Genomic DNA, 24,522 nt, shown 5'->3' with positions numbered 1-24,522 from the left:
GGTCTGCTCCAGGGGAGGTGCAAATTGTTCCCTTTGGTGCGATTCCTACTTGCAAAAACAGTCCTAGAGGCGATGAAGCAAGTCCCTGCTTCTAAAGGCTGGCACTGAAGGAGGCTCCAAAGGGCAGCACACGTCTCCACGGCTCAGGCTGGATCGTGGGGAAAGCAGCGTGGGAAATTCTGCAAGCAGCGATGCTTTGCATCATTTCAAAACCCCAAACACAAACAGCCCCTGCTGGGTGCAGGATGGGCAGGTCTGTGGCTGCTGGGGTAGGTGGGCAGATGCAGAGCAAAGCCTCTCACTCTCCACACTTGCTCAATTTAACATTGAAACCAGAATGAGCTGTGCTAAATGTCTCCAGCGCTAACAAGAAACAAATGTGGCCTCATGTTCCAGTTGCTGTGATCTAACAAAACAGACCATGGTAAACACTATAAAAATGTACTGGAGGGAACCACCCTGTGTTTGCTGGGAGAGGGACTGGATAATCTAATAGGGCTTTATCCATCTCTAATGTCTCTGAAAAAAAGAAGGGAAAATTGGGCCCTGTCCATGACATTTGTCATGTGCTAGCTATTCTGATGTCTTAATGCTGCAGAAATCAACTGGAGTGAGGCTACCTATCTGCTTCCCAATCAGGATCTAGGCCCAAGTGCTGCTTTTTATGGCCATGCAGCGTGAAGATCTGCTGATGTCAGTGGTGTCACAGGCCAGGCCAGTTTTTCCATCCTTATCCCCACGTTTATCTGGAAAGACAGTCCCCTTTGTGGCTACCTCACTCTCCTTGTGAAATGAATAATCACTCACTTCATGGACCTGGGGATGCACCAGCAGGACCTGCCTCTGGCTGAGAGCATTCCTGGGGATAAGGCACCTTCCCCAAAGGTTAGCACTTATCTCTTCCAGGGTATCATGGTATCAGCAGCAACACTGCCAAGGTGATGTCTAGATTTGTATCTCAGCCATGGTAATGGTGAGGGTTGACTCAGTCACCTGCCCCCAGGCTCCTTGTGATGCCCTGATATCTGCTCTGCCCTTAAACAAAGGGTTAAAGGGCTCTGCTGGCTTCAGTGCCACATCTGCCAGCCCCACAGGAGACCTCCATGGGGATCTCTGAGACCCTCTGGCACTTCAGATGGATTTACATGCTTCTGCTCAGGTGTCAGCACAAGTCACTCCCACCCAAGGCATTTTCCTCCCACACCTTCCCCTACAGAAGAGCCTTGGGCAGGCTCCAAGCAGGAGCCTCACCCAGCCCCAGGAGCCCTGGCACCTCAGCTGCCATCTCCAGAGGGGAGAGAGGCACAGACCCCACTTGGTTCCTGCACAGAGCTCAGGCTGCATTGGCAACCCCATGCTACTTTCCGCAGTCAATCCCTTTTTTAACCATCTTGGATTTGTTTGTTTTTTCCAAAGATACCGTGACCTTGGCATGGGCATGGACAAACACCAACTGCCATTAAACAGTTCTGAAAAGCTACACAGAGCACAAGCACAACCCTTCACAGCCTGCAAGCAGTATGTCCATGTCAGGAAGGGGAAAAGCACCATTTGGGGGGCTCAGAGAAATGAAGTTTCCATTGTCAGCTCTTACCTGGCTCTTCCCGCGCCGCCGGTAATTCCTTCTCACGAGGTTCTTGTAATTCTCATTCTTCTTGGTCAGGTAGTAATAGAGGACACAGTCAGCCACTGTCTGCAATGACACAGGCAGGTCAGGAACAGAAGGTCCTGTCCTCAGAAGGGCACAGATTTCCAGGAGCAGCGCTCAGAACCGTCATCACCAGGTCTCCTGCTGCTCCTGAAGACCTGCACCCCACAGCTCCCCACACCTCCCTCCCCAAGGCTCCCAGCTGGAGCTTCCCAGGTCCCCCTCCCTTCCCAGACAGCTGGAGGAAGGGGACAACACACGGTGTGCTGGTGAAAAGGCTCAGCCCTTCAAAGCACAGAGCAGGGCAGTCCCGCAGGCGAGGGAGATGGGGTGCTGAGCAGAGATCAGCCCGTGCTGGAGGCACAGCAGGGCTGACCCCAGATGACCGTGGCAACCAGAGGCAGAAGAAGGAGCTGCCTGTCAGCCTGTGTTGCAGTGACACGAGGCACAACCTGCCACACGACTGTCAGCTGCTGTTACTTCCACTCGCTGAGCTCGCTGGCTCCAGCGACTTTGTTGTGGCCAAACGGAGATTCCAGCGCTCAGGAGCTGCCATCCCAACTCCAGTGGCTGGCTCCACGAGCTCCATCACGTTAGGAAAACAAGGAGTCATGGCCAGCAGGACATAGTGTGCCGTGCTGGGAGAAATCCTGTGCTAACAGGGCACCTGAACAGCAGCCTTGGGCTGCACCTTCACACACAGGATCAGTGGGAACAATGATCCCACAGATCCATCATGCCACAAGCCCTCAGGAGCCTGGGGCAGCTGTGTGTGCCCGGGGGAGCCTGGGGGCTGCGCTCACCCCATCCCTCTGCAAGGAGTGGAACCATTTGCAAAAACAGATTGCAACTTTTAAAGTGTTAATTGGATCTCTTTCTAATTTAGCCCTGATTATACACACACACACACGCGAACACAAAAACTTACAGTCATCTGTTCCAAGGGCTAAGATCACTATTTTTTTATAATGCAATTTAAAAATCTATTAATTCATTACATTGAGCCATACTTTGCATCTCTCTCCAACAGGATAATAGATGTGTTCTGTATCATAATTACAGCCTGATTTACAAACGAGTACAAATAAAATTAGAAGACATTTTGCAGCTTGGAACACAGACTGGATTGTGAGCACCATCCAAGTCCCACCACTTTCAGCTTTATCGAGTGTGAAAGGATGAGGAGCTGGGATCTTACAGCAGCAGCATGAGGTGGCTGCTGGCCTTCCTTGCTGCTTTGGACAGGAAGGTCAAGGTCTTATAAATTATTTCCCCAGCCTGAGTTATGAGGAATCAGAGAATAATCTAAGCTGGAAGTGACCTCTGCAGGCCACCCCCTGAGAGCAGAGGGGTTCCCCAGTGGACACTGTGTGTATGAAACTCTCCATGAAGTGGGCAGAGGATGCAAGTAACTACAAGGACCAGAAAATGTTTCTTGCTCAGGAGAGCATTCAAGTGATGGACACAGCTGTCCTTTCATGCTGGGTTTGTCCAGGATTTGCTCACATGGCCTGTCCATAATGGGACAAGACTCACTCCTCCATCAGGTCTTTTTCTCAAACCTCTCTTCCATCACCCCAGTCAACAGCAAAAACAAAAAGTCCAAGCAGCACAACACACGAGGTGTGGGAAAGGTCAGCCAGTTCCTGTGAACAACTATTCCCAGACACCAAGGGGAGGTGAGTGCTTTCAGGACACCCACTGGATGAAATGAGACTCAGCCCACCCTCAAAACCCTTCCTCTCCCTGAGCAAAGAGACCCCTCTGCTCTGTACTGGGCAGCTGGGTGCCCACCCCCTGTGTGACAGCCTGGCTGGTGCAAAATGCCTCCGGGAGATGCTGGAAGCAGCTCTCCAGGCGGCTCAGGGTGGGCTGTGCCGCCCACACGCCAGCCTGGCTGTGTTCACACCTCTCTGAGCTCCTCTCTCCCCGCAGCTGACTCAGCCCCTGTCTCTGCAGGGAGCCCGGGGGTGGCTGGACCGTGCCCGGGGCTTGGAGCCACCACCACCCACAGGTGCCCAGCATCTGCTGGCAGCTCCAGCAGAGAGCCCAGTGATGGGAGGAGAGGCAGCACGACTGAGCTGACAGCCAGGCAGGCAGGCAGGCTTACCTTCCTGTCCAGAAAGGACGCGATCAGGCCGAAGTTCTTGGGATGCTGCATGAACCTGCAGGGTGAGAGGGACAGGGTTACTGTGGGTGCTGGCTCTGACCCCCTCACAGCTGGGCTGCCATGCCCTGCACGCCCAGAGCAGCAAGGCCAGCTCCCAGAGGGACTCTGGGCTTTGAGAAAAATATTTGCCTGCTGCTCAGCTTCCCAGAGAGACAGGAATTTTAAATTTAGCCCAGTGGGGCTGGGCTGGTTGGGAGCTTTGATGTGCAAATGTTCATCATGGGGTGGGAGAGGGAAGAGGGGCCAGCAGTGCCAGAGAGCTGCTCATCACCTGCTCCATCCCATGGCCACCCTAGCCTGCACAAAGAGCAGGACAGGGCAGGTACAGAGGGCAGCCACACCTGGCCAAGCCTCAGGATCTGGCAAGGAAAGGGTGAGGAATTGCCATCACACCCCACAGCGTGGCCATGGGTGGTCCTGGTGCTGGGCAGGACCCCAAGCCCTGCTGGGCTATTGGGAGCAGCTGCAAAGGACAGGAAGGGAAACCCAAACCCCAGGAGGAAGCTCAGAGCTGCCACATGGCCGAGTTGCTCAAGAGATCCCCGGTGGCACAGCAGCTCCGCCGAACGCCGCCTCGTGCCCAGCAAGTGGAGGAGCTGTCAGCAAGCTCATCCCTGGCTCTGGCAGCCCAGGAGGGTACACTGTCCCCACCAGCAGAGATGCCTCCTCTAACAAATCCCTGTGCCTAGCTGCTGTGGAAGCACTGAGGGCCAGCAAGGCTTTGGCAGGAGGAGCTGCTGCTGGCAGCACAGTTAACCAATGCACTGCCAAAGCAATGGTGTGGTGACTTTGTGCCAGGAGAGGTGGCCACCAGCACAGGCTGTGCCCCAGGGAGCTGAGCCACGTTCTGCATGTGCAGCTCTGCCAGCTCCCAGGAGCTGACAGCTCTGTGCCCTGGGGAAGTGGATCAAAAGGTGGGAGAGCTGTGGTGTGGGTGAGGAGCTCATGTCCCCAGCCCTGCCAGTGATTCCCCTGGGGCAACTGGCTGAGCTCTCTCCCTGGCTGAGCTCTCTCCTGCTTTTGCTGCTCTGTCCCAATGCCAAACTTGGATTCAAGGCACTGAGCTGACAAACTCCAGCCATGGCAGCAGGACATGGGTGTTGTCACCCCATTGATGCTGTTCTTGATGCAGAACTCCCATATGGTTCAGGTGGCTCTGCAAGATCCCTGTCACCACAACTGGTCACCAGAACAAAAAACAAACCAGAAATGCTAGGAGGGACAAAAAAAGGACAAAAGCAAACCAGACAGGCTGCTCAGAAAACCCAGGATGAGGGCACAGAGCCAGAGCTGGCTCCTCACTCTGCACACAGAACAAAACCAGGGGTGACCACAGGACAGGATTTTCAAGGCCATGTTATCAATGGTGCTAACCCACTGTGAGGGCCAGTGCAGATAACAATCCACTCTTTTTCATGGGCCAGGCCATCTCCCCATAATGAGAGATGGATGCTGCATTCTCACACTGCCCAGCACAACACAGCCTCAATGCCTGAGCAGCACCCTGCTCCTTCACCAGCAAACCACAGCTTCCCTGGGAGTAGGCCAGCAATGGGCTCTCAACAGAGACCTGAAATCCTGCCCAGAAGCAAATCAAATCAGGTTCTCCCTCGTGGTTATGTTCTGACAGCTAAAACAGTTCAGACCTGGAGCTTGTCAGCCTTGCAATGCCTGCCTGTTTACTCCAAGAGCCCCTGCCAACTGGGCTGAACAAAAGGTTGAACCAGGTTTTCCTGGTCTCAGGAGGAGGCCAGCTCTAGGTCATGATCACAGATGACACAACTCCAGTTCACCTTAAAAAGCCAGGCCAGGAGCTGCAGCACAGCAGGCAGCTCGGCTGCCAGCACGCCAGGCTGGGGGAGAGCTGGGGCAGGACTGCCTGCACCCTCCTCACAGCTCCTGAGCACCAATCTCTCAAAATGAGCTTTGTGAGAGCCCTGAAACCCTGCTGTATTTCTGCCTGGAGCTCTGCATCACCCACAGTGATGACACAGAATCCAGTGTGCACTGCAGGATGCACACACTGGGTGTGGGTTCTCCCAGCCCCATTAGCCAGGCACAGCCCTGCCATTAAAGACCAAGTAATTAGCCTTTGCGTCATTTGTGGCAAGCCTTGCTGTTTGGAGTGGCACATTTTAAGGCTAATTAGCAACGAGGATTCTCCTCTATCAAAGGCTTGGAGCCGGTTTGCTTGTTTTGTTCTTTTTCGGTCCATCTTGGCAATTAATTATTTCAGCTGCAAACAGGAATCCTGACGAGCAGGGGGAGGAGGAGGATCCTGGACACAGAGAGGATTCCAGCATAGCCTGCTGGCAATCCATGGAGCCATCCCCTGATTGTCCAGAGGCCAGACTAAGTGGTGCTGCTGCTCAGGACAAAGTGGCCCTGGTGCATCCTTGCCCCTCCATGTCCCTCAGTCCACAGCAGGGAGCACCAGCAGAGCTCAGCCCACTGGAAGCTGAACTCCAGCTCTGTTTTCACACTCACAGCACACTGGGGGCACCAAGGATACTCCAGTCCTCCATGCAAACACACCTGGGTCCCTGCTGGGCTGTGGGATACAGGGGAGTCTGGAGCTGAGCACCCACATCTCAGCTGACAGCACAGTGGTACCCAGAGAAGGAACCAGCGACTCCCCAAGTGATCTCACTTGATAGAGCCAAGCTGCTCTCAAGCACTGCTTGCAAACAGGAGGAAGCACCACAGCCAGAGCCTGCACGTGGCTGATGTGGGAATGCATCCATGGAAACAGCAGCTGGTGGCAAATCCTGCAGACAGCAGGATGGAGCACTGAGGGACAGGCACCAGCTGGAAGCTGCAGCCTGAGGGGGTCTACATAAGGGGCTTGGATGTTGACAGCCCCAAAAATCCTCTGGACAGACAGTGCCCAGAGGACAGCATGAAAATCCTGAAAGGAAATGAGTATGGAGTGTTGGGTTCCTTTAAACAGAGAATGCAAAAGCTGAAAGAATTCCTGTTCTCACCCTGCAAAGGGGCAGGAACACCCCAACCACACAGCAAGGCCTGAAGTTTCTGTGCCCAGGTTCAAGGTAACACAGCAGCTCTGGGAATTCGTGCCTTGCTGTGCTGGGCTCCAGCTGCAGCCCTGCACGGATCCTGCCCACACTCCCCAGGGGCTGCACTCACTTTTCCCGGAAGGTCTCCTTCTCCTGCTCACTCCACATGTTCATCACCTGCCGGTCCTTGTAGACCTTCATGGGGTCGTCCATGAGGCCGTTCATGTTGATGAATTTGATGCGCTGCTGGTCAGCATCGTAGAGCATGGGCGGGATGACGGCGAGCTGGCGCATCTGCTTCTCCAGGTTCTTTGGGGAAAGCAGAGGGAACAGCTGGTCAGCACCACGGGCCCGCAGGGACTGCAGGGGACAGATGTTGGAGAGGAAAAGGACAGGCAGAGGAACGGGGGAATTCAAAGGCAAGCACTAGGCAGCTTTATTGCCAGAGTAATTGTAAATTAAACGCTGGAAGAGGCTATCGCTGTCAGCCAGGAAACAATTAATCTTTCGTTTTGGAATAAAAGGCTTCAAGATCCTGTGTGGAAATGTGTGACTTAAGTGAAACAGCTCCTGATCATGAGGAGAAAGAAGTGAAAGCTGTGGTGGTACAGGGAATGCTGACCCCTCCAAAAGCCACATGGAGGTTCAGCCCCCCACCTCAATTGTGAGGGAAGTGGGCCAGCTCTGCAAATCCTGAAAGGGTGGGCAGAGGGACACATCATGTTTCCCTTCCACAGGAATCCTGAATTGTTCCAGGAGGTTTCAAATGGCACTGAAACAGGGTTGTCATTCCTTACTGCAACACCTTGGGACATATCTGATGCCTTTACTCCATCCTATGGAGCACAAAGTTCATCCAAAGCCCCAGCTGCACTGCAGGACAGGACAGACTGGGCACACTGGTTTCCTCAAGTATTTGCAACAGAGAGGCCAATGTGATGTCTCATTTGTGCTGTGTTCTGCTCAAATGCTGGGACTGTCCCTTTGGCTGAGCTGCTGGTGATCCCCTGGCACAGGTCCACCCTGAGGGGATGAAGGGATGCTCTGGCCACCCCCTCTCAATTGCACCATCAGTCTGAGTCCTCCTGTCACCTGGGATGTCATTGCTCAAACTCCAACCCTTGACCCAGCAAGGCCAGGTCTCAAGTGCTGCTGTTTTAATTTACAGCCAGATGCTGGCTCCTGGGAGAACAGCAATGGCCAACCCTTCCCCAGCTCTCACCTCCCTGCTCCTTCCCATGCTGTGGAAGAGCTGGAAGCTCTTAAGGTCTCCTCTGAGACAAGCAAAGCAGATTTGGGGCTCAGCAGGCAGTGTTCAGGGTGGAGTTTAGCAGCACACTGTGCAGGGGGATAGAGGCCATCAGCTAACACTCCACTTGGCCAGCACCTCTGCAGGGCTGTGAAATTTCCCTTTGCTTCCAAGATCCGTGTCCTCCACATTGTCACCTTAACTGGCTAAGAGCAAAGTGCCTGGGATCCCAGAGAGGGATCAGCCATGGCTCACAGGCAGCAAACATCCCAGCTATTGCTGGGCAATGGCTGCTCTGCCCTCCCAAACATGATCCATTCACTGCAGCTCGCCTCTGTGCCAAGAGAGTGGAACCCTTGTGAAACCAGATCCAAACGAAGCCGAGGTCATGGGGATGTTTCAAGATGAATGGAGCACTCCCAGAACATGTGGGCCAACTGGCTCACGTACAAACCATTCATTCCATAGGATTCCCCTGTGTCAAGCCACACAGCCCATTCAAAACAAAATGAAACAGAAAAACCCCTCCACCCAGCAGTCTGGGCGCTCCCTTCCCTTCTCTTCCCTTCCCTTCCCAGGAGGTGCTACCCAGGATGGGCAGCACGCTGGGGTTTCAAGTCCCTAAGAGAGAGCCAAATGGTAATAAAGCCAACCTACTGGCCTCCAGCTCCATGTTTTGCTCTGGCAGAACCATTGCATGACTCTATTACATCTCTCATGTGGCTGGGAAGATACTGATGAGTGTTAAACAAACCTCAGACTTTGGATCCTGTCCACAAAGTGTTTTGGCATCACGGCAACCTCCCCAACCTCAAAAGGACCTAAAGTTAGTGGGATTTCACTTCACTGTGTGACCTGGCAGTCCTGTTTTGGCTCCCTCAGAGGAGACAGAGTGAGGGGTGAAGAGGAGGAGGAGAAAGGAGAAGCTGGTCTCACCTCTTGTTCCGAGAGCCCGTCGATGATTTCGGACACCTCGTGCTCGCTGCGCGCGGCTGACATGGAGAGCCCGCCGCTGCCCCTCTGTCCTACCCTGCTGGGAAAGGGCAGCCACACACTCAGGCACTGGTGCTCCATTCCATAAGCAGCAAACCACGTTCAAGACCATTCCAAAACAGCCACATCCCCATGTTCCAGCCAGGCCACCCCCTCCCACACTGTGGGAACAGCGCTGGTGTTTTAGGGCTCGCAGGTCCAGAGCCTCAAACCACTTTCCTTACCTGTGTCAACTTCCTGGCTTGCTAGAACACAGGGACATTTCATGCCCAACCACACTCTCCCCCACATTTTTCTCCTGTTCACCCCACCACAGCAGGAAGGTGTTGGTGTTAGCACTGTGCCACCGTATCTGGTTTGCAAATGCTGTGGCAAGTTTTAAATCAAACCCATCCATTGACATCTTTCCCTTACAGTAACAGCCACACAACTTTTCTTATTAAGTTTTCTTTTTCTTATTAACTTTTCTTATTCTTACAACTTTTCTTATTAAGCAGGTAAAAAAATTAAAACATTTCTCAGTCCCGTTTCTCCCTTTCTCTTTCAAACAAAAAGCCATCAGTGAGGAAGTCTGGACCCACCCAGTTTTAGTGGGGCACAAGGATGGAATGCTGGCACAAGGGTTTAGGTTTTCTGCGTATCAGGTGACCCTGGGCAAGATGCCAGGGCTGAAATGGGAAGGACAGGGAGTTTTCAGCAAAAAGGGTGGAGATCATGAAGTCGTGTCTCCTCCTGGCAGAAAACAACATGACCTCAATTGCACTTCCAATGAGGAGAGGAAAATGGACAAGGGGAGGGAGGGACAGGGGACATCCCTTCCAGTGATGGAATTTCACTCCCTTCATATTGTCTGTGGTCATTCCAATAGTCTGTGCAGATGTTTCTGCTCCCACCAAAGCATGTGCATGTACTAAATCATCAACATGACCAAATGCACCTGCAAGTTTTGTACATCCCAGTCTGGGCACACCAGTGAGGCAGGAATTGCTGTCCCAGCCAGCTGGGGCACAGGGGAGCTACCCCAGGCTCTGATGTGGCCAGCTGGGAGATCAGCAGGAGAGGTGAGACAGGCAGTCACATTCCTGACATTTCTGCTCCTTTTGGCTCTGTGTTGAGCCACCCTGGGGAAAAAGCAGCAAGACTCACGTCTGCTGGCTTCTGCCTCGGACTAGAGAGGGAGAAAAGGGACTGAGGGCCACCCCAGCCAACAAATCCCACCCCCATTCCCAAAGAAAAAATAAAGGCTGTCTGATACCAGCTCAGCCCCTTCCTACCGCTTCTCCTCTAACCTCTGCATGCGCTCTTGCAGCTCGCGTTGCTTCCGGATCTCCGGGAATTGCTTCTCATAGTATTCCCGCACTTTGCTCTCCTTGGCGCGGCGCCGGGGGTTATTTTCAATGCGCTCCACTTTTTTTTCCCAGGCCTCCATCAGCTGGTCATAGCGCTGGCAAAACTTCTGTTCCTGAAAGGGCAGAGGGAGAGGGGGAGCTGAGCCGTGCCTGGGAAGGGCAGCTCCTCCAGGCCTGGCCCTCGGTGGCTGCTCAGGCTCAGCGTGAGTCATGCTGCTTGAAGAAATACAGTTTATTAGGACGTGGACATGCTCCAGGGCCTGGGACCAACCCGAGGGGGAATTCTCTAAACAGGCCATCAGGTACCCTCAGGCTGTTTCCTTCCTGACCCAACGTGTTTGGTGGAACCAGGACTTTTAGCCTCACATCTGCTTGAGCATCCTCTGGCGCGCTGGGTGCTTGATTCAGCGGCCAAAGGCCCTGTGCTGGGGAGGCAGCACCACCAGTGATGATCCCCAGCCTCAGCTGAAAGCAGCTGGGGGACCAGAGGGGTTCTAGGGTTTCAGTTTGTGTCAGACAAATGCCTTCTAAGCCTCAAATCAGGAAGTGAAAGCAGATGTTGCTCTAATGGCAAACCCCAGGTCACTCCTGACCCTGACACTGCTTTCCAGAATGGGTGGCTCAGCACCAGCACACTCAGCACCACAACAGAGACACAGGGAATCTAGATTTCAAAGAAATAAACTTGCCACCACTGCCCTATGACCAGAAGTCTCAGGCTGCAGGACTTCCCAGATGCACTTTGTTCTCACCCCATTTGCTCTTGGCCACAAAGAAAAATTGGGAGAGGTAAAAAACCCCCAAACCAATGGAAATAGGCAGCAATCTGCAGGTTTGTCCATCCTGGACCTGGCAATAATCCAAGAACAGCAACACATCTTTGATCTCCTTGGTCTTTTGGAGGCACCTCAACAATAATGTGAGGCAGACAGAGCACCTCAAGCCCGAGAGCTGAGCCAGATTAACACTTTCCCCTGCAAATAAATCAATTCTCACTTGAATGCCTGGAGCCAGAGACTGTCCTGCCCTGCATAGAGGCACAGGAGGTGCTTGGGTTTCATCAGGAGCTGAAGGCAGCAGCCACAAGATAAAAACCAGGAAGGAGAACAGAAATTGAAATGCCCTAAAAGCCCACATGGGGTATGTCACACTTTGGGCGAGGAGCTGCAGGTAACACCAACAGCCCGCGGCAGCTCGGCAAAATCCCAGCTGCTGCGTTTTCACCTCTCCCAAAGCAATGCCATCAGCCCCCTGAAAACCAGAGCTCCCACCCTGCCAGCAAATCTGCTACATCCTCCTGCTTTCAGAGCATCACATTTGGGAAGGAGCTAAAAATACTCCCTGAAGTTTATGAAGCTGGTGCCCGGTGCTGCCAGCCTGCGGCACGGCCGGGAGAGCGCCCGGCACGAGGGCTCAGTGTGGTGAGAAGCCCTGAGGCTCCCAAAGGTTTGTAATTCCCACTGGGAATGAGCCCATCCTGGGTCCCACATTGCCACCAGTCCAGCAGAGCCACCTGGCACAGCCCTGGCTGCTTCACAGCCAGCAGGGTGGCTCTTTTTCCTCCTTTTCTTCCACTCCTTGGAACAACTCAATGAAAGCTTTATCCAGAATTCCTCTTTTAAGGAACTGGCATTTGAAGATGGAAAAAGCAACATCAACATCACGCTGCTGATTCTCCAGCAGCTCTCAGCCTGGCAGCAGGGCAGCAGTACCAAAGCTTCCCCTTCACACAGCTCTGCCCTCCAGAGCACAGCTCCATAATGCCTGAGCATTTCCCAAACTCCCCACCATGCAAACTTCAAACCCCACCGCAGCTGGGCTGGGCTGCAGCATCCCCATCCAGGCTTTTTGCTCCAGCTGGGACACAGGCTCCCTGCAATCTCCTGCATCCTCCAAAAGCCAAGATTACAGGCACCTTACAGCACTCCTCACATCATCACAGCTCCACCACCAGGAGCAGCTCCTGGTCAGGCACTTCAGGAACAGAAGCATCTATTCCTCCTGCAGCCTCCCTCTGAGCAGCCCTAAACAAGTGTGTCCATCCCTGAGCATCCTCTGTGCTGGCTTTTAGCATGGGTGCCCTGTGCTCCCATCCCTGGCTGGGCTCAGCAGCCTCTCAATCACTCCAGCGAGTGAGAAGGAGCCAAATCGGACCCGAGGTGCATCTAAAAATGGATGAATAGTAACGCTGCCGTAGCAGCTGAAGGCAGCTTGTGGGCTGTGCCAAGCCCCAGCCCTCCTGAGCCCACGCTCTCACAGCTCCAGGGAACGGAGCAGCTCTCTGGAGGGGAGGAGAAGAGCCAAGGTGACAGCAGGAACCAGTCCAATTCCTCTGCGAGCCCCGCGGTTCTCTTCCCTTGGCTGATGGAGGCAAACCTCACACCCAGAGCAGCTCCCTTCACCATCCCCTCTCTGCATCATCACCCCCGTGGCAATTAAATGTCTTCTGCTGTCTGACCTCAGTGGAGGCAGGAGGAATCCTGTGGATCCCTCTGGGATGGGGCTGGACCCTGTGGCGACCGAGCTCTGACCCTGCTCCAGCCAGCCCCAGGCAGCAACAATACCCCAGAAAGTAAAAGAGCCACAAAGAAACGCTGGCATGTGGATGGGCTTTGCTAAAAATAGGGTCTGCTACAAAATAGGCAGAAAAATAGCTAAGCATACCCATTTTGCAAACAGAATCAGCAAATGTATTCACTTTGCAAATTCAGCAACCGTATGTTGCCTATTTTGTAGAATAGGCAAAATGCTTCCCTAAACTGAAAAATCCCCTTTCAAGGACACTGAATAAACTGGCTGGCAGAAATTCACCTATTTTGCATGACAGGCGACTTTACTGCAAGTTGTATTTTAGGAACTGTGCTCTTGCAGCCTAATTAAACCTTTTCCCCCAGCTCCTTGATATTCACACACAGCAACTCACTCCAGGTTTAGCACAGCCATTTCCACCAGAAAGCAGTTCCCAGGCACTTCCCTCTTCTTTCCAACAAAACCACACGATGCTCTGCAATCCCTTTTTGGAGGAAGGGAATATTGACCCATTTCCCACCATGCAGAAGTGCTGAGCTGCAGGAGGGGAGGTGCCCAGAGCAGCACTGGACTGCCCTGCATCCTGATGGAGCTGTAAATAAACCCTGCAGCCCCTTTTGCCCTGGGAGAAGCTTTATCATGGCCAAGTCTAAATGAACACATATTTGGACACAAATAGGACATAACCATTCCTCAGTAATACAAGGCTTTTGGAATACTGGGGCAAAAAACAAAGCATGAGAAAGGAAAATAATTATTCCAAATAAATTACAAAATAATGTGATATCTGCCTCAGAAATGCATGCATTGGAAGTTACTTTTAAAGGTACAGCCTTCAAACTACTTCCCAGGCTTGCTATTTTGAATTTTTCCAACAATTCCTCCCAGTTTGGTCACTTCTGTCCAAAAGCAAACCTGCACCACTGCCAATGCAAGACACTGACACTGCTCCTGAGCCTGCCCCAGGACAGAGACAAGTCAGGATGTAAACACTCATTGAGTATTCACATCTTCCTCATGAAGCGTGAAGCTCTGTGAGCTGAATCACCCACACTGAAAGGCACTGCAAAATCCACCTTCCTGGTGGGAGCCAGTGGCTGTCCTGGCATTTCCTCTCCTGTGCTGGCTTTGCCTTCCAGCTCCTGCCAGGGAATGACTGCAACCGTCAGCACCGAAAATGTAAAATTCTGTGAAACCCACTTGAACTTTCTCCTCTAAAAACTGCAGACTTTGCAACAAAATCTTTGAAGCCTCATAACCAGTCCTGCCTTGTGTCTTACCCAACCAAGACCTGTGTCCTTAAAGGTCACTGAAACTCTTGCAGGCAACACTGCCTAGAAACAAACTGGTGCAGAACTTGAATTTTATTTTTTTTAAACCACAAATTCCTAGAACACTGCTCTGTGGTCAGCTGGAAGGAGGCAGAGCAGCCTTCAGCCCATTTGCAGGAAGCAGAGTCAGCTTGTTTCACACCTCTCTTAGGGCTCAATTGCTCACAAAATAGACATTAATGCTGTGAATAGGCTTTCTGAGATCAATGATGGGCTCTGCTGTGATTAAGGCAGCCCCAGTGTTTGCTCTGTGGGAGGTGCTGCCTGCAGCAGGCTCGGGGACCTCTCCTTCACATGTTATTTTAAACAGGAGAGATTCCACAGTAATGCAACAGGCAAAGTACAGAGTACCAGCACCTCTCTGCTGGAAGTCATCCCTTTCTTTCTCACATAATAAATTATGCTGTTTTATACACACAAAGTAAGGTCTAAGGGAATCACTTACCCACTGTTTGCGCGCATGATTTCTCCTTTTAAAGTATAAAATTAACTTTTTCCGCATTGCCTGGTTTCTGTAAAGGGATAAAAAAAAGATGAGATCTGATTAACGAGGCGGCTAAAATACACAGCCTGGCTTTCCCCACTCCCAAAAGAGTGTGCAGCACAGTTTCCACCTTCACTTGGAATTGCATCAACTTGGGAACAGCAAATGCTCTTATCTCAGACCTCGAGCCAGACCAACAAACCCTCTGAGACTGCGAACTTCACCCACATCTGTTGGTAAACCAGGACTAAAGTTGAGAACTAAATTAATAAAGTCCCTCTTCAAACCTTCCCCATGTTCTCAGCACCACATGTGGGCAGACTCTCAGCTTTGCATCTATCAATGGGTCAGGCTGCCCCTCCATTAATTTCATGCTGTTCTGCAAAACCCCAGTGGGTGCCCAAGATCTGGGGGGCTCAGGCCAAGCTCTGCATGGCAAGGGGTGGAATCCTGAGCAGAGCCCACCCTGGGCCCCCCAGTGCCCAGGTGAGCAGGGATGGGGATGGCAGTGCACACATGCTCACCCCTGGGCTCTGAGGCAGGATCACAGCAGGGCTTGCAGCACTTATCTCCTGACCTCTTGCTTCCTTGGAGCCTGCCCAACAAAGCTGCAAGCAGCCAGCCAGGAGAGTTCAGCCACTTGCAGAATTAGGACCTCAAGGGGGAAACTGGCCACCACAACCCCAACCACCCCGGCGTCTGCCCAGACACTCCCTCACTTTCTTCTTCTTTCTACTTTCTAAATGCAGCAGTGAAAAAACTGCTCAAAGAGAAGCAGCACAGAACAGAACAGAGCTGAAAAGGCTTCAGGAGCTCCCAGAGCCTGAGCCCCAGAGCTGAGCTCCTGTGGCTGCTCCTGTTGCTAATATTCACAGCAGTAAAATCTCCAGGGAAAAGGTAGAGACCAGGGGCAAAGGAGTTTCCTTAAGTCTTTTATCCCGATTAAAGGCAGAGCTGCAGTGTGTAATTACTGATCAGGAGCTTAGCAGTCTCATGTAGGCCTGTTCTGTGGGATTTAGCTGAATGAAGAGACACCCTTGCTGCTTCCTCATTCCCCTCCTGTGTGGCTAGCAGGAAGGGAAAAGCCACCCTGCTGCCCTTGCAAATCCCTCAGCACAATCAGCAGCTAACGGGATTGTTTGGGAAGGGGCAGAGGGCAGAACTGGGGGCTGTCCTGGCTAAGTTTAGGAATGGAGAGCATTTTTAAATTCTCTTCTTGCTACACCACTCAAGCATGCATGGGCACTCTCAGGAACCACAGCCATCCCACAGCAAGCACTGCCCTGGGAACCACAGGTCCTTACCCAGCACTTGTTTGTCAGCCCCAGCTCCTCACACGCTCCTGCATCCCTTCACATCACACACACGGAGCTTTCCTCAGTGCCCCCACACTGTGTGATGCCTCAGTGGGCACCAAACCCTCCTACACAGGGTCACACACATTTCCTTCCAAGGTTTCAGCTCCTTGTGAGGGTCACTGTGCCCAACAAACACATTTCCATTGTTGGTTTATTCCTAATTCTAATGGAAGCTCTAACACCAGCATGTGTGGGATGGTCACCAGCAAGGTGATTGTTCCTTGGGGCCAGCCCAGCTAAATCCATCCATCCATCCATCCATCCATCCCTGCCCTCCCCATGTCAGCCTGAGTGACACCCAGGAGAGATGCAAGGCTTTGACACGCTGGATCTGCTGCACAAGTACTTAGAAAACAGAAGAGCAAATGAAGGAAATCAGCAGCTCTTATGCAGCTGATGGGTTGCCTTGAGTTGTGCATCATGCCTGACCTTGAAAATGTGAATACAGGCAAAGGCTTAATGGCTCTGCAGCTGCAGAAATCAGGAATGCCTTGAAAGCCAGCGTATGTTTACCACCACCAAGGCTCAAGTAATCAAAGAGTGAAAGGATCAAAACAACAACAAACCCCCTCATGCCCTGAATGTTTTTGCCACTTTATCTTTTTGTTTTGTTTTGGTTTTTTTTTTTTTGCATAAGGTCGACCTTTCAAAGGTTAATACAATCTCGGTAAATATAAATAGGTTTCACAGTTTATCTTGCTCTGTGTTCTGCTGTTACTTAGGAACCGTTTGCAGCGAGGTTAATTCGGGCCACGTGTCTCCCCAGCACACTCTGTGCTCCCCGGGCAAATCACGGAGCTGAGCACAACTGCTGAGCACAGAGGGGAAAGAGAGGGATGTGTGCTGGGAGCAGGGCATGGAAATACCCACTGTGGAGTGGCACATGGCAAAGGCTGCTCTGCAAGGTGCCAGCCTTCCTCCCTCCTCCTCCTCCTCCTCCCCTGCCTGAGCCCTGTGGTTTCTCTGGGGCACAAGGAAAGTGTCAGGGATGGAGACCTGAGGAGTGCAGGGGTGAAGAAATGAGGCAGCTCCCAGGCAGGAGGAATGGGTGTTCCTTAGATAAAGCAACAGTGACTCTTGTGGGCAGTTTAAAGTATTGCTGGGCTGGCATGTCACAGCATGCCAGGTGGGGAGGATGTGAGAGCTCCCTGCTTTGTCCTCAGCAGGGTCTCCAAGGGCTGCACAGGCTGGGATGCACACAGAGCCCCAAAGGGGGTTTTGGAGGCTGCCAGATGGCACATCCCCATCCTTGTGCTCAACAATTCCATCTACTAGATGGAGCCCACCTCCATTCCTGACCTCCTGGTGCTGCAGAACTCTCCTGTCCCCCCTGCCCTGAGTGTGAGCCCACACAGGAGCTCAGTTCTCAGAGCCAGGCTCCAAACTGCCCAGTGAAACTCATCCCCCATCCTGAGCCAAGCAAATCCAGCCCTGGGGGAGCGGCTGCTTCCACCTTCACTGGCTTGGCCCAAGGTTGCTTTTGTTTTGTGCCTTTCACAATGCAGCCAGTCAAGGAGAGAACCTGTAACTCTGACTTCTGAGCTGCTTGGCCCAGGTCCACAGGAAGGACTTGGCTGTGGGATCAGGAGGATGTGGGTGCACGCATGCGTGTCGGGGCTGGTGTGTACCCACGCTGCCAAACCCTGGGTAAGGCTCCCAAAGGACACAAAGAGCTGATGCACACCTGGCCAAGCCTGTGCAGACCTTCAACCGGTGCGAGACCAGATGAAAGGAAGTTTGCTATTTGAGCAAAACTAATCAGGGGTATTTAATTACACAGGAGCGTCTTTCATCAGCCAGAGCAAACAAAGTGGGGACCAAACTGCAGAGAGCCACGGGAAGGAGGCAGGGAGCAGCTGGCAAAGCCATTGTACTGCAAGATGGATCACACAGGCAAGGGCAGGAAACCAAGGAAGCTCCAGCCAAACAAAGAACAGGGAGATGAGAGAGAGATCTGCAAAGCAGGAGACCTGAGAGCACAGCAAGAACGCTCTGAGGTGAAACCAGCCCAGAGGGGATGGAGACCACAGCAGCCCTGTCCTCCCCCTGCCATGCCTGTTCCTGTGCCAGGCTGGTGCCAGGACCCCCAGCTGCAGCTTGGGGCACTCACTGGGTCCCTGCAGCTCAGGGAGCAGCTCACCCTGCTCACAGGTCACTGCACTCATTGCCTGGCTTGCTCTGAAATGAATGGCTGGAGCACACAGCTCCAGCTGCTAACACACTGTAACCCACTAACCCCAAGGCAGGGCACGCTTCTGGAGAGCCAGCTGTTCAGAGCAGTTCCTTGCAATATTTAGAAACAATTTCTGGGCAAGAAAAGCCAAGCAGATCTTTAGTTATTTACCCCAGAGCCCTTGGGACCACCAGTGCCTCTGAGGGTGAAGTGGCAGAGGTTTCTAGCTCTCGTGCCCACAAACACCTCTGCCTTGCCCTGAAGCCCAAGCTGACAGCACAAGCCCAAGTGTTGCAAGACAGACCCCTCCAAACCCTTACTTTACTTCTTTTTACTGGCAAGAGGAAGAAGCAGAAGGTAGCAGTGTGTGTCTCCATCATTTAGTAATTCATCACTAGGTAATCTGCTGCCTTGGTGCATGCCAACAGAGAATAAAAGAGATGAGAAACCTTGAATGGGATGAGCAGGGAGCTGCTAGGTGAATTTCTAATGAGGAAAATGTCTACAAGCACTAATAAAAAGGCCTGAAAGAGAATGCATTAGTAATGACAGGGTTTGAAAGAACATTTGTGTTGCATGTCAGGCTTCAACTGCGAATTTAGAGGCAATCCAGTGCTACTCAATCCCCTAAACAACAAGTAATGAAAAGATGACTTAAATTTCCCAATGTGACAAGTGATTTGGAAAGCCACAGTTTGAGATTTTCAGAAGACAGCTGTCCTGCTCTTTTTGGGGGGGCACTTAGAAAACAAAAAGAGATTCAGAAGCCCTGAAACCTCTCTGAAAATCCTGACTTCAGATTTTGATTCTGCAGAAGCAGATTTCCTGCCTTCTCCCCAAGAAGCTCTCAGCTGCAGACAGCAACCCAGATGTGCAAATATTAACAGTGCACTCAGCTCTGCTGCTGCTGGATTTGGGCACGTGAGAAAACCCAAATCACACCAAGCTCTCCATCTGTTTCAATTGTACATTTAGAGAGGTTCTCCAACCCCTCTCTGAGCACCTTGAGGGGACACAGCCTTGTTTCACTCCAACATTCCTCAATTTCAGGGTGAAGCAAGGAGGAGTTCTTATAAAGGGGAGGCTTAAAGCAAAGCACCTCACATGCACTTACCCTGAGCTATTCACTTTGCTTTTTCTCTGCTTTTTCAAGGCTCAGGGAAGCTCACATTTTGCTTTCAAACACAAGGCTCACAGAATATGATTGCAAGATGACTGCTTTGGGAAGGGGGGAGGAGAGTCCTGCCGGGCTGTTTCTCATGGCTGACCGAGCAGGAATCTCCTGCCGTAGAGACCAAGGCCCCCTTGGAGAATATCTCTTCAGACAGACAGCAGGTAATTGATCCTGCTCATGTGAACAACATCTTGTCATTTTTCAAACACTTGGAGGAAAGAAGGTTAATATCTTTGGAGCTGGAGTCTGGGGAATACACAGAGTCACTACAGTGGCAGGGTGGGAAGGGCAGCTCTCATCCTTGTACAACCAGCTGGCAAAGCACTGAAATAAAGACCTTCACCAGAGGCACTGGTGCACCAGAATATTCTGCATTTGTTGCATTTCAGCAAAATGTAGAAAAATGGTCTTTTCAGCCTCCTCAACTGATGCAGAACCACTCGAGTGGTTTCCAGCTGTGCTGCATCTTGAAGAAACTTTTCAGTCTGTTGCAAAGCCAAAAAATTCTCACCTTGAAAAACAGCAAGGGCCAAGCCAACCACAGGGGCAAAGCCCACCCCATCCCTATGAAATGAGGGCACTAAATGCCATCTTGCCCTCCTCTTTCTTGATGAGCAAGTGGCAGAGCCCTTCCCTCCAACAACGCAGATATTTCAAACAGAAAGGACTCAGTCCCATCAAAGGTAGGTCAAGTCTTTGGAACAAACCACTCAAGGGTGCCTTGGATCCTGCAGCAGATGTAGCATACAAAATTAACCATGTTTGCTGGAAGCCTGCACTCACAGGTGAACCAAAGGGACCGTGCAGACGAGGCACAGAGCACAGCCAGGCAGCTAAACAGGACTTAAAAGCTTTTGAAGCTGCAAACACTGGAATGAACTGGGGCATGAAATTAATTTTAACTGTACTGAATAGGAGACAGGCCATAAAACTCCATGAATATAAGGGACCGGTAACATTTTAGTAAGAGTAGAAATTCTCCCGGTAACTCCCCAGCCAGCTCTATTAGCATACGTGACTCATCCCAGCTGAAAAGCAAAGCAAACAAGAAGGGAGAATTAAATGAGTGTTGCAAGGCAGAGAGTATAGCTGTGGAGAAATCGAGGAATCCTGCCTTTCTGATATTCAAATGCCTTCCCACTGACACTTGCAAACATTCAACTGTGAATAAAAAATTCACACTGAGAAGCGTTTAAAAACAACAACAACAAAAAAAAAAGCTATAGAATGTATTTGTGATAATAGCAGCCTGGCCTTCTTGTGCCCATGAGGCTCCAAACCAGCTTCACATGGGGGCAGTTTCCATTTGGCACAACACAGCCAGGATGCAGTGAGGATTTGTGGACAGAATCACAACCCAGATGATTTTCCAGCAACCTGCCAAAAGGCTTTTTCATCATGGCTAAATCTGCATGGGGTGAAGGCTGTTCTGGAGAATCTGCATCCAATTACACCTTGGCAGAATATAACCTGTGGTGTCCTGGCAGCTGTCCTGATGCTCTAATGCATCTGGCTGGCTGTTCCCAGCACCCTGAGGATTCACTCCATCTTCTGTGGAAACAGCCACCTCCAGCTATAGAGCAGAAGCTGCTCTTCTGGAGCAGAAAGGCATAAACATATTAAGAACAAGGAAAAGACAAAAAATATCTTCAAATTCAGCTTGTGGAAAAGTTGTAGATTAGATGTGAACATCCAAGCATAACTCAGCCAAAACAGAGAAGTCTTAATAGCTTTAGCTCTTGGTCAAAGGGTCCTGAATCATCTGCTTGGAAGAATCACCAAAATCTTGATTTCCTATCTGCTTCCCATGCAACAAAATGCCTTTTAATGTGCACCATGGATGGAGAGGTGGGAGGAAAAGACACACCAATTTCTCTGCATGTCCACCATCAAGCAGTGCAGTGCAGACCAGACCCAAGGGCCTCCAGGACAGACCCACGGCCAAACCCAGCCAACATCTGGAGCCCAGCTCACCCAGGGGCCTTTCACTGACCCATATCTGTAACTGTGCTTGGCTGGCATCAATAACCAGCTGAAGGCAGCTAATTGCCAGGTTTCTGGAAGGAGGAGATGGAGGCTTTTCATTAAAATGTGTGGTTTCCTTCCCGTATTTTTGCAGCATTAATCACAGCGAGCATTAACCCCAAGCCTGCCTGTTCCAGCCTCTCCACTGCCACCCCTACAGACTGTCACTGGGTGGGGTGGGGACATCCCTGCAGGTGCCTACAGAGTCAGGGATGGAGGGGAACACCTGCTCTGCTGGCTGGTTTGATGGGGTTTCACCTCTTACCAACACTTTTCCTCCTGACCTGCGCAGTCAGCTCCCTCTTGTTTGCGCCCATCTTTCAGGCAGCAACCCAGGACAGGAAATGGTTTAAATCACAGGAAAATGTGATCACAAACCCACAAATATTGGCAGGGGAATGGAGAGTGGGTGAAGTATCTGAATCTACTTTTAACTCCTTCTTTCAAAGGCAACACTAGCAATCAGCCTGAAACTGCCACCTCCAGCACCTGCAGTGGGATGGCTGTGGGGCCCCTCAAGGCAACAGAGGGTCCCCAAGAGCTGGTGACTCCCTCACCCCACCAGAGCTGGCAGTGAGACACAAAAAGCAATGCAGAGAGCACATCCTTGGGCTATACAAGATGGTTTATCAGCCATCAGCCCCCTGAACTGACAGGGACCCCCTGAACTGACAGGGACCCCCTGAACTGACAGGGACCCCCTGAACTGACAGGGACCCCCGAGCCAACAGGGACCCCCTGAGCCCTGTGGGAGCCCAGGGGCTGGGGGTGACTCTGGGTTTGAGTGTTTTGCAGGGATTGCATTGCTGGGGTGACACAGGAAGCTCTGGGTGGAGCAGGAATGGAGCAGGGCCTGGGGTCACATCACCAAACCCTCCTCCCTGCAGCCCTTGGGGACAGGGAGCCCCTAAACACTGCCACCTCCTACCATGCCCCCCTAGAGCAAAGGTGCAGGAACTCCTCCCTAATAAACCCCCGGGATCAATTAACATACCGCTGAAAAGCAAGAGATTATTAACTTTTGTTAATAGATTATTAAAGATGATTATCACCAGCTGACCGAGCTGGTACCAAAATAGACACGCTGCAGGCAGCTCAGAGCAATCATCAGTTCATTCAAGGCAGATAAAAAGTTTCAGCTCTGGTTTGACTATTTAAATTTCCAACAATAATCACAATTATCGCTATTCTCATTATCTGTTATAGTTCTTCTATGTTCAGGAAGTCACTGTGGTTATTAAACACATGCTGATGATTAAATCATGTATTGAGGTGATAAGTCAAATTAGATGATTGCTAAGTCTCAGTAAGTATCTTTGAAATAACCAGTTGTTATTAGACATTCAAGAGGTCCTTCATGAAAATCTAATTGTAATTGTAACTTTTCATTTTACCTCATCTTTCTCGCATGCAAACACACACACACACAGAAGCAGCTGATTTCATATTTCTGTACGGGTGAACACAGAATAAAGCACTTAAGGTTAAGTGTTGTCTGGGAAAACATCAAGGACCCACATCCACCCCACCCTGAGAAAATCAAACAGCACCTTCAGCATCCACCCTCAGCTACAGCTCCTGGCTCTGAGCTCCTGGAGCTGGTTTGTGCTTCAGGCACCCACAGCAGCTCTAATTCCACGCTCACAATCCCTCAGCAGCTTTAACTGGGGTCTGGGAGCAAGCTGGCACCCCTCCTACTCCAGCCTACTGCCCAACCTGACATTTAAAACAGCTTTATGGCCACATACTTACATTTTAATGTTCTCATGGTACTGCCTGGTGTCTGAAGGCTGGTTGTATAACGGCTGGAATAAATAAGAGAAACGAAGGCATAAATGGTGCGGTCTGACATTGAGAAACTCCAAACCCTCCGAGCCCTGAGCCCCCAGCCCTGCTCCCGGCCGTACTGGAGGGTGCTGGCTCCCAGCAGAGCCCTGGTGCATCCCAGCTCAGCCCGTGGGAGGGCAGGCAGAGCCCGAGCGAGCTGGCTGGGAGCAGAAGGAGCGCTCGGATAAACACGGCGCGGCGAGGACGTGGCTGTTATTCACCGATTAAAAAACGCACTGCGCCTCGGAACATACGACACGGGGGAGGCGAGGGGAAAGCAGGGCTTGGGGAGCGGGGAGAGACAGTCTGGGAGCTGAGACTTGTTATGTCTACGTGGTAAAAGCCTGCCTGAGCCCTCGCAGGGAGCGCTGCAGGCAGGACACGTGCTTGCCCCTGGGGTTTCCAGCACTGCCAGGTCCCCAGGTGTGTCACTGCAGTCCCCCTGAGGGCAGTGATGCTCACACAAGAGTTTCCCCAGGGCTGCTTTGCACCCCCCAGCCTCAGTGGGGATATGGCAGGGCCCTCCATGGGAGTCAGGAGGGTTGGATCCATCCCTGGTCACTGCCCCATTACCTCTGCATTCCCAGAGATTCACCCTTGGCAATCTGGAGCATCCCACCTCTGGAAGGGAGAGGTGCCACAGAGACCAGGCTCAATCCCACCCATTTCAATTAACAGCCCAGCACACACTCCAGGGGCTGCCACCCTAACAGGGTGCTCAGGATGGAGCCCTTCAACACTTCTGTTCATTGTCTTAAACTGCTGTAAACATATCCAAAACTGGGATAACCAAAAGCTTGCCACAGCCCAACCATCACCTGAAGAGCACAGCTCAGGTCTGACCACAAAAACATCACCAATACTCAAGCAGTTCATCCACAAACCTTCCCCAAACCAGCTGTGAGGATCCAACACCTGTGACCAACACAGGCAGAGGGATGGGATGGCCTGGGTGAATACAACATCCTGAGCATGGGTACACACACCTGTGGTCAACACGGCTGAGGCTGTGCTCTGGGTCTACCTGATTTCACCTTGGATTAAACACAGGAAAAAAGCAAAACACGTGCAGAGCATCTGCTCAACCAGGTGAGCAGCACTGGGGGCGACAGGACCTGTAAACAAAGATGGGTCCTTTTCCCCTCCAGTTTGAAGGAGGTGTTACTCCCACATCCTCTGTGGTATCTCCCTATCA

At 51.7% G+C, this 24,522-nt stretch overlaps 1 protein-coding gene across 13 annotated transcripts in view; it reads right to left on the bottom strand.

The window, feature by feature from the left end:
* NCOR2 (nuclear receptor corepressor 2) overlaps nucleotides 1-24,522 on the bottom strand; it is a 222,099-nt gene that overhangs the window by 68,222 nt on the left and 129,355 nt on the right. For 7 of the 13 annotated variants that reach the window (XM_033075721.1, XM_033075717.1, XM_033075716.1 and 4 more), the window contains 7 exons: nucleotides 23,253-23,305; nucleotides 14,732-14,798; nucleotides 10,352-10,539; nucleotides 9,021-9,117; nucleotides 6,966-7,144; nucleotides 3,759-3,813; nucleotides 1,595-1,693 (listed from right to left, as the gene is read on the bottom strand). In XM_033075721.1, coding sequence (XP_032931612.1) covers nucleotides 1,595-1,693; nucleotides 3,759-3,813; nucleotides 6,966-7,144; nucleotides 9,021-9,117; nucleotides 10,352-10,539; nucleotides 14,732-14,798; nucleotides 23,253-23,305 — 738 coding nt within the window. The remainder of the gene's footprint in view (nucleotides 1-1,594; nucleotides 1,694-3,758; nucleotides 3,814-6,965; nucleotides 7,145-9,020; nucleotides 9,118-10,351; nucleotides 10,540-14,731; nucleotides 14,799-23,252; nucleotides 23,306-24,522) is intronic. The other 6 variants (XM_033075719.1, XM_033075725.1, XM_033075720.1 and 3 more) reach the window with 3 other exon arrangements.

Source organism: Catharus ustulatus, chromosome 18 (genome assembly GCF_009819885.2).
Source record: "Catharus ustulatus isolate bCatUst1 chromosome 18, bCatUst1.pri.v2, whole genome shotgun sequence".
Classification (NCBI taxonomy): Eukaryota; Metazoa; Chordata; class Aves; order Passeriformes; family Turdidae; genus Catharus; species Catharus ustulatus.
This window is presented reverse-complemented; position numbering and strand designations above follow the sequence as displayed.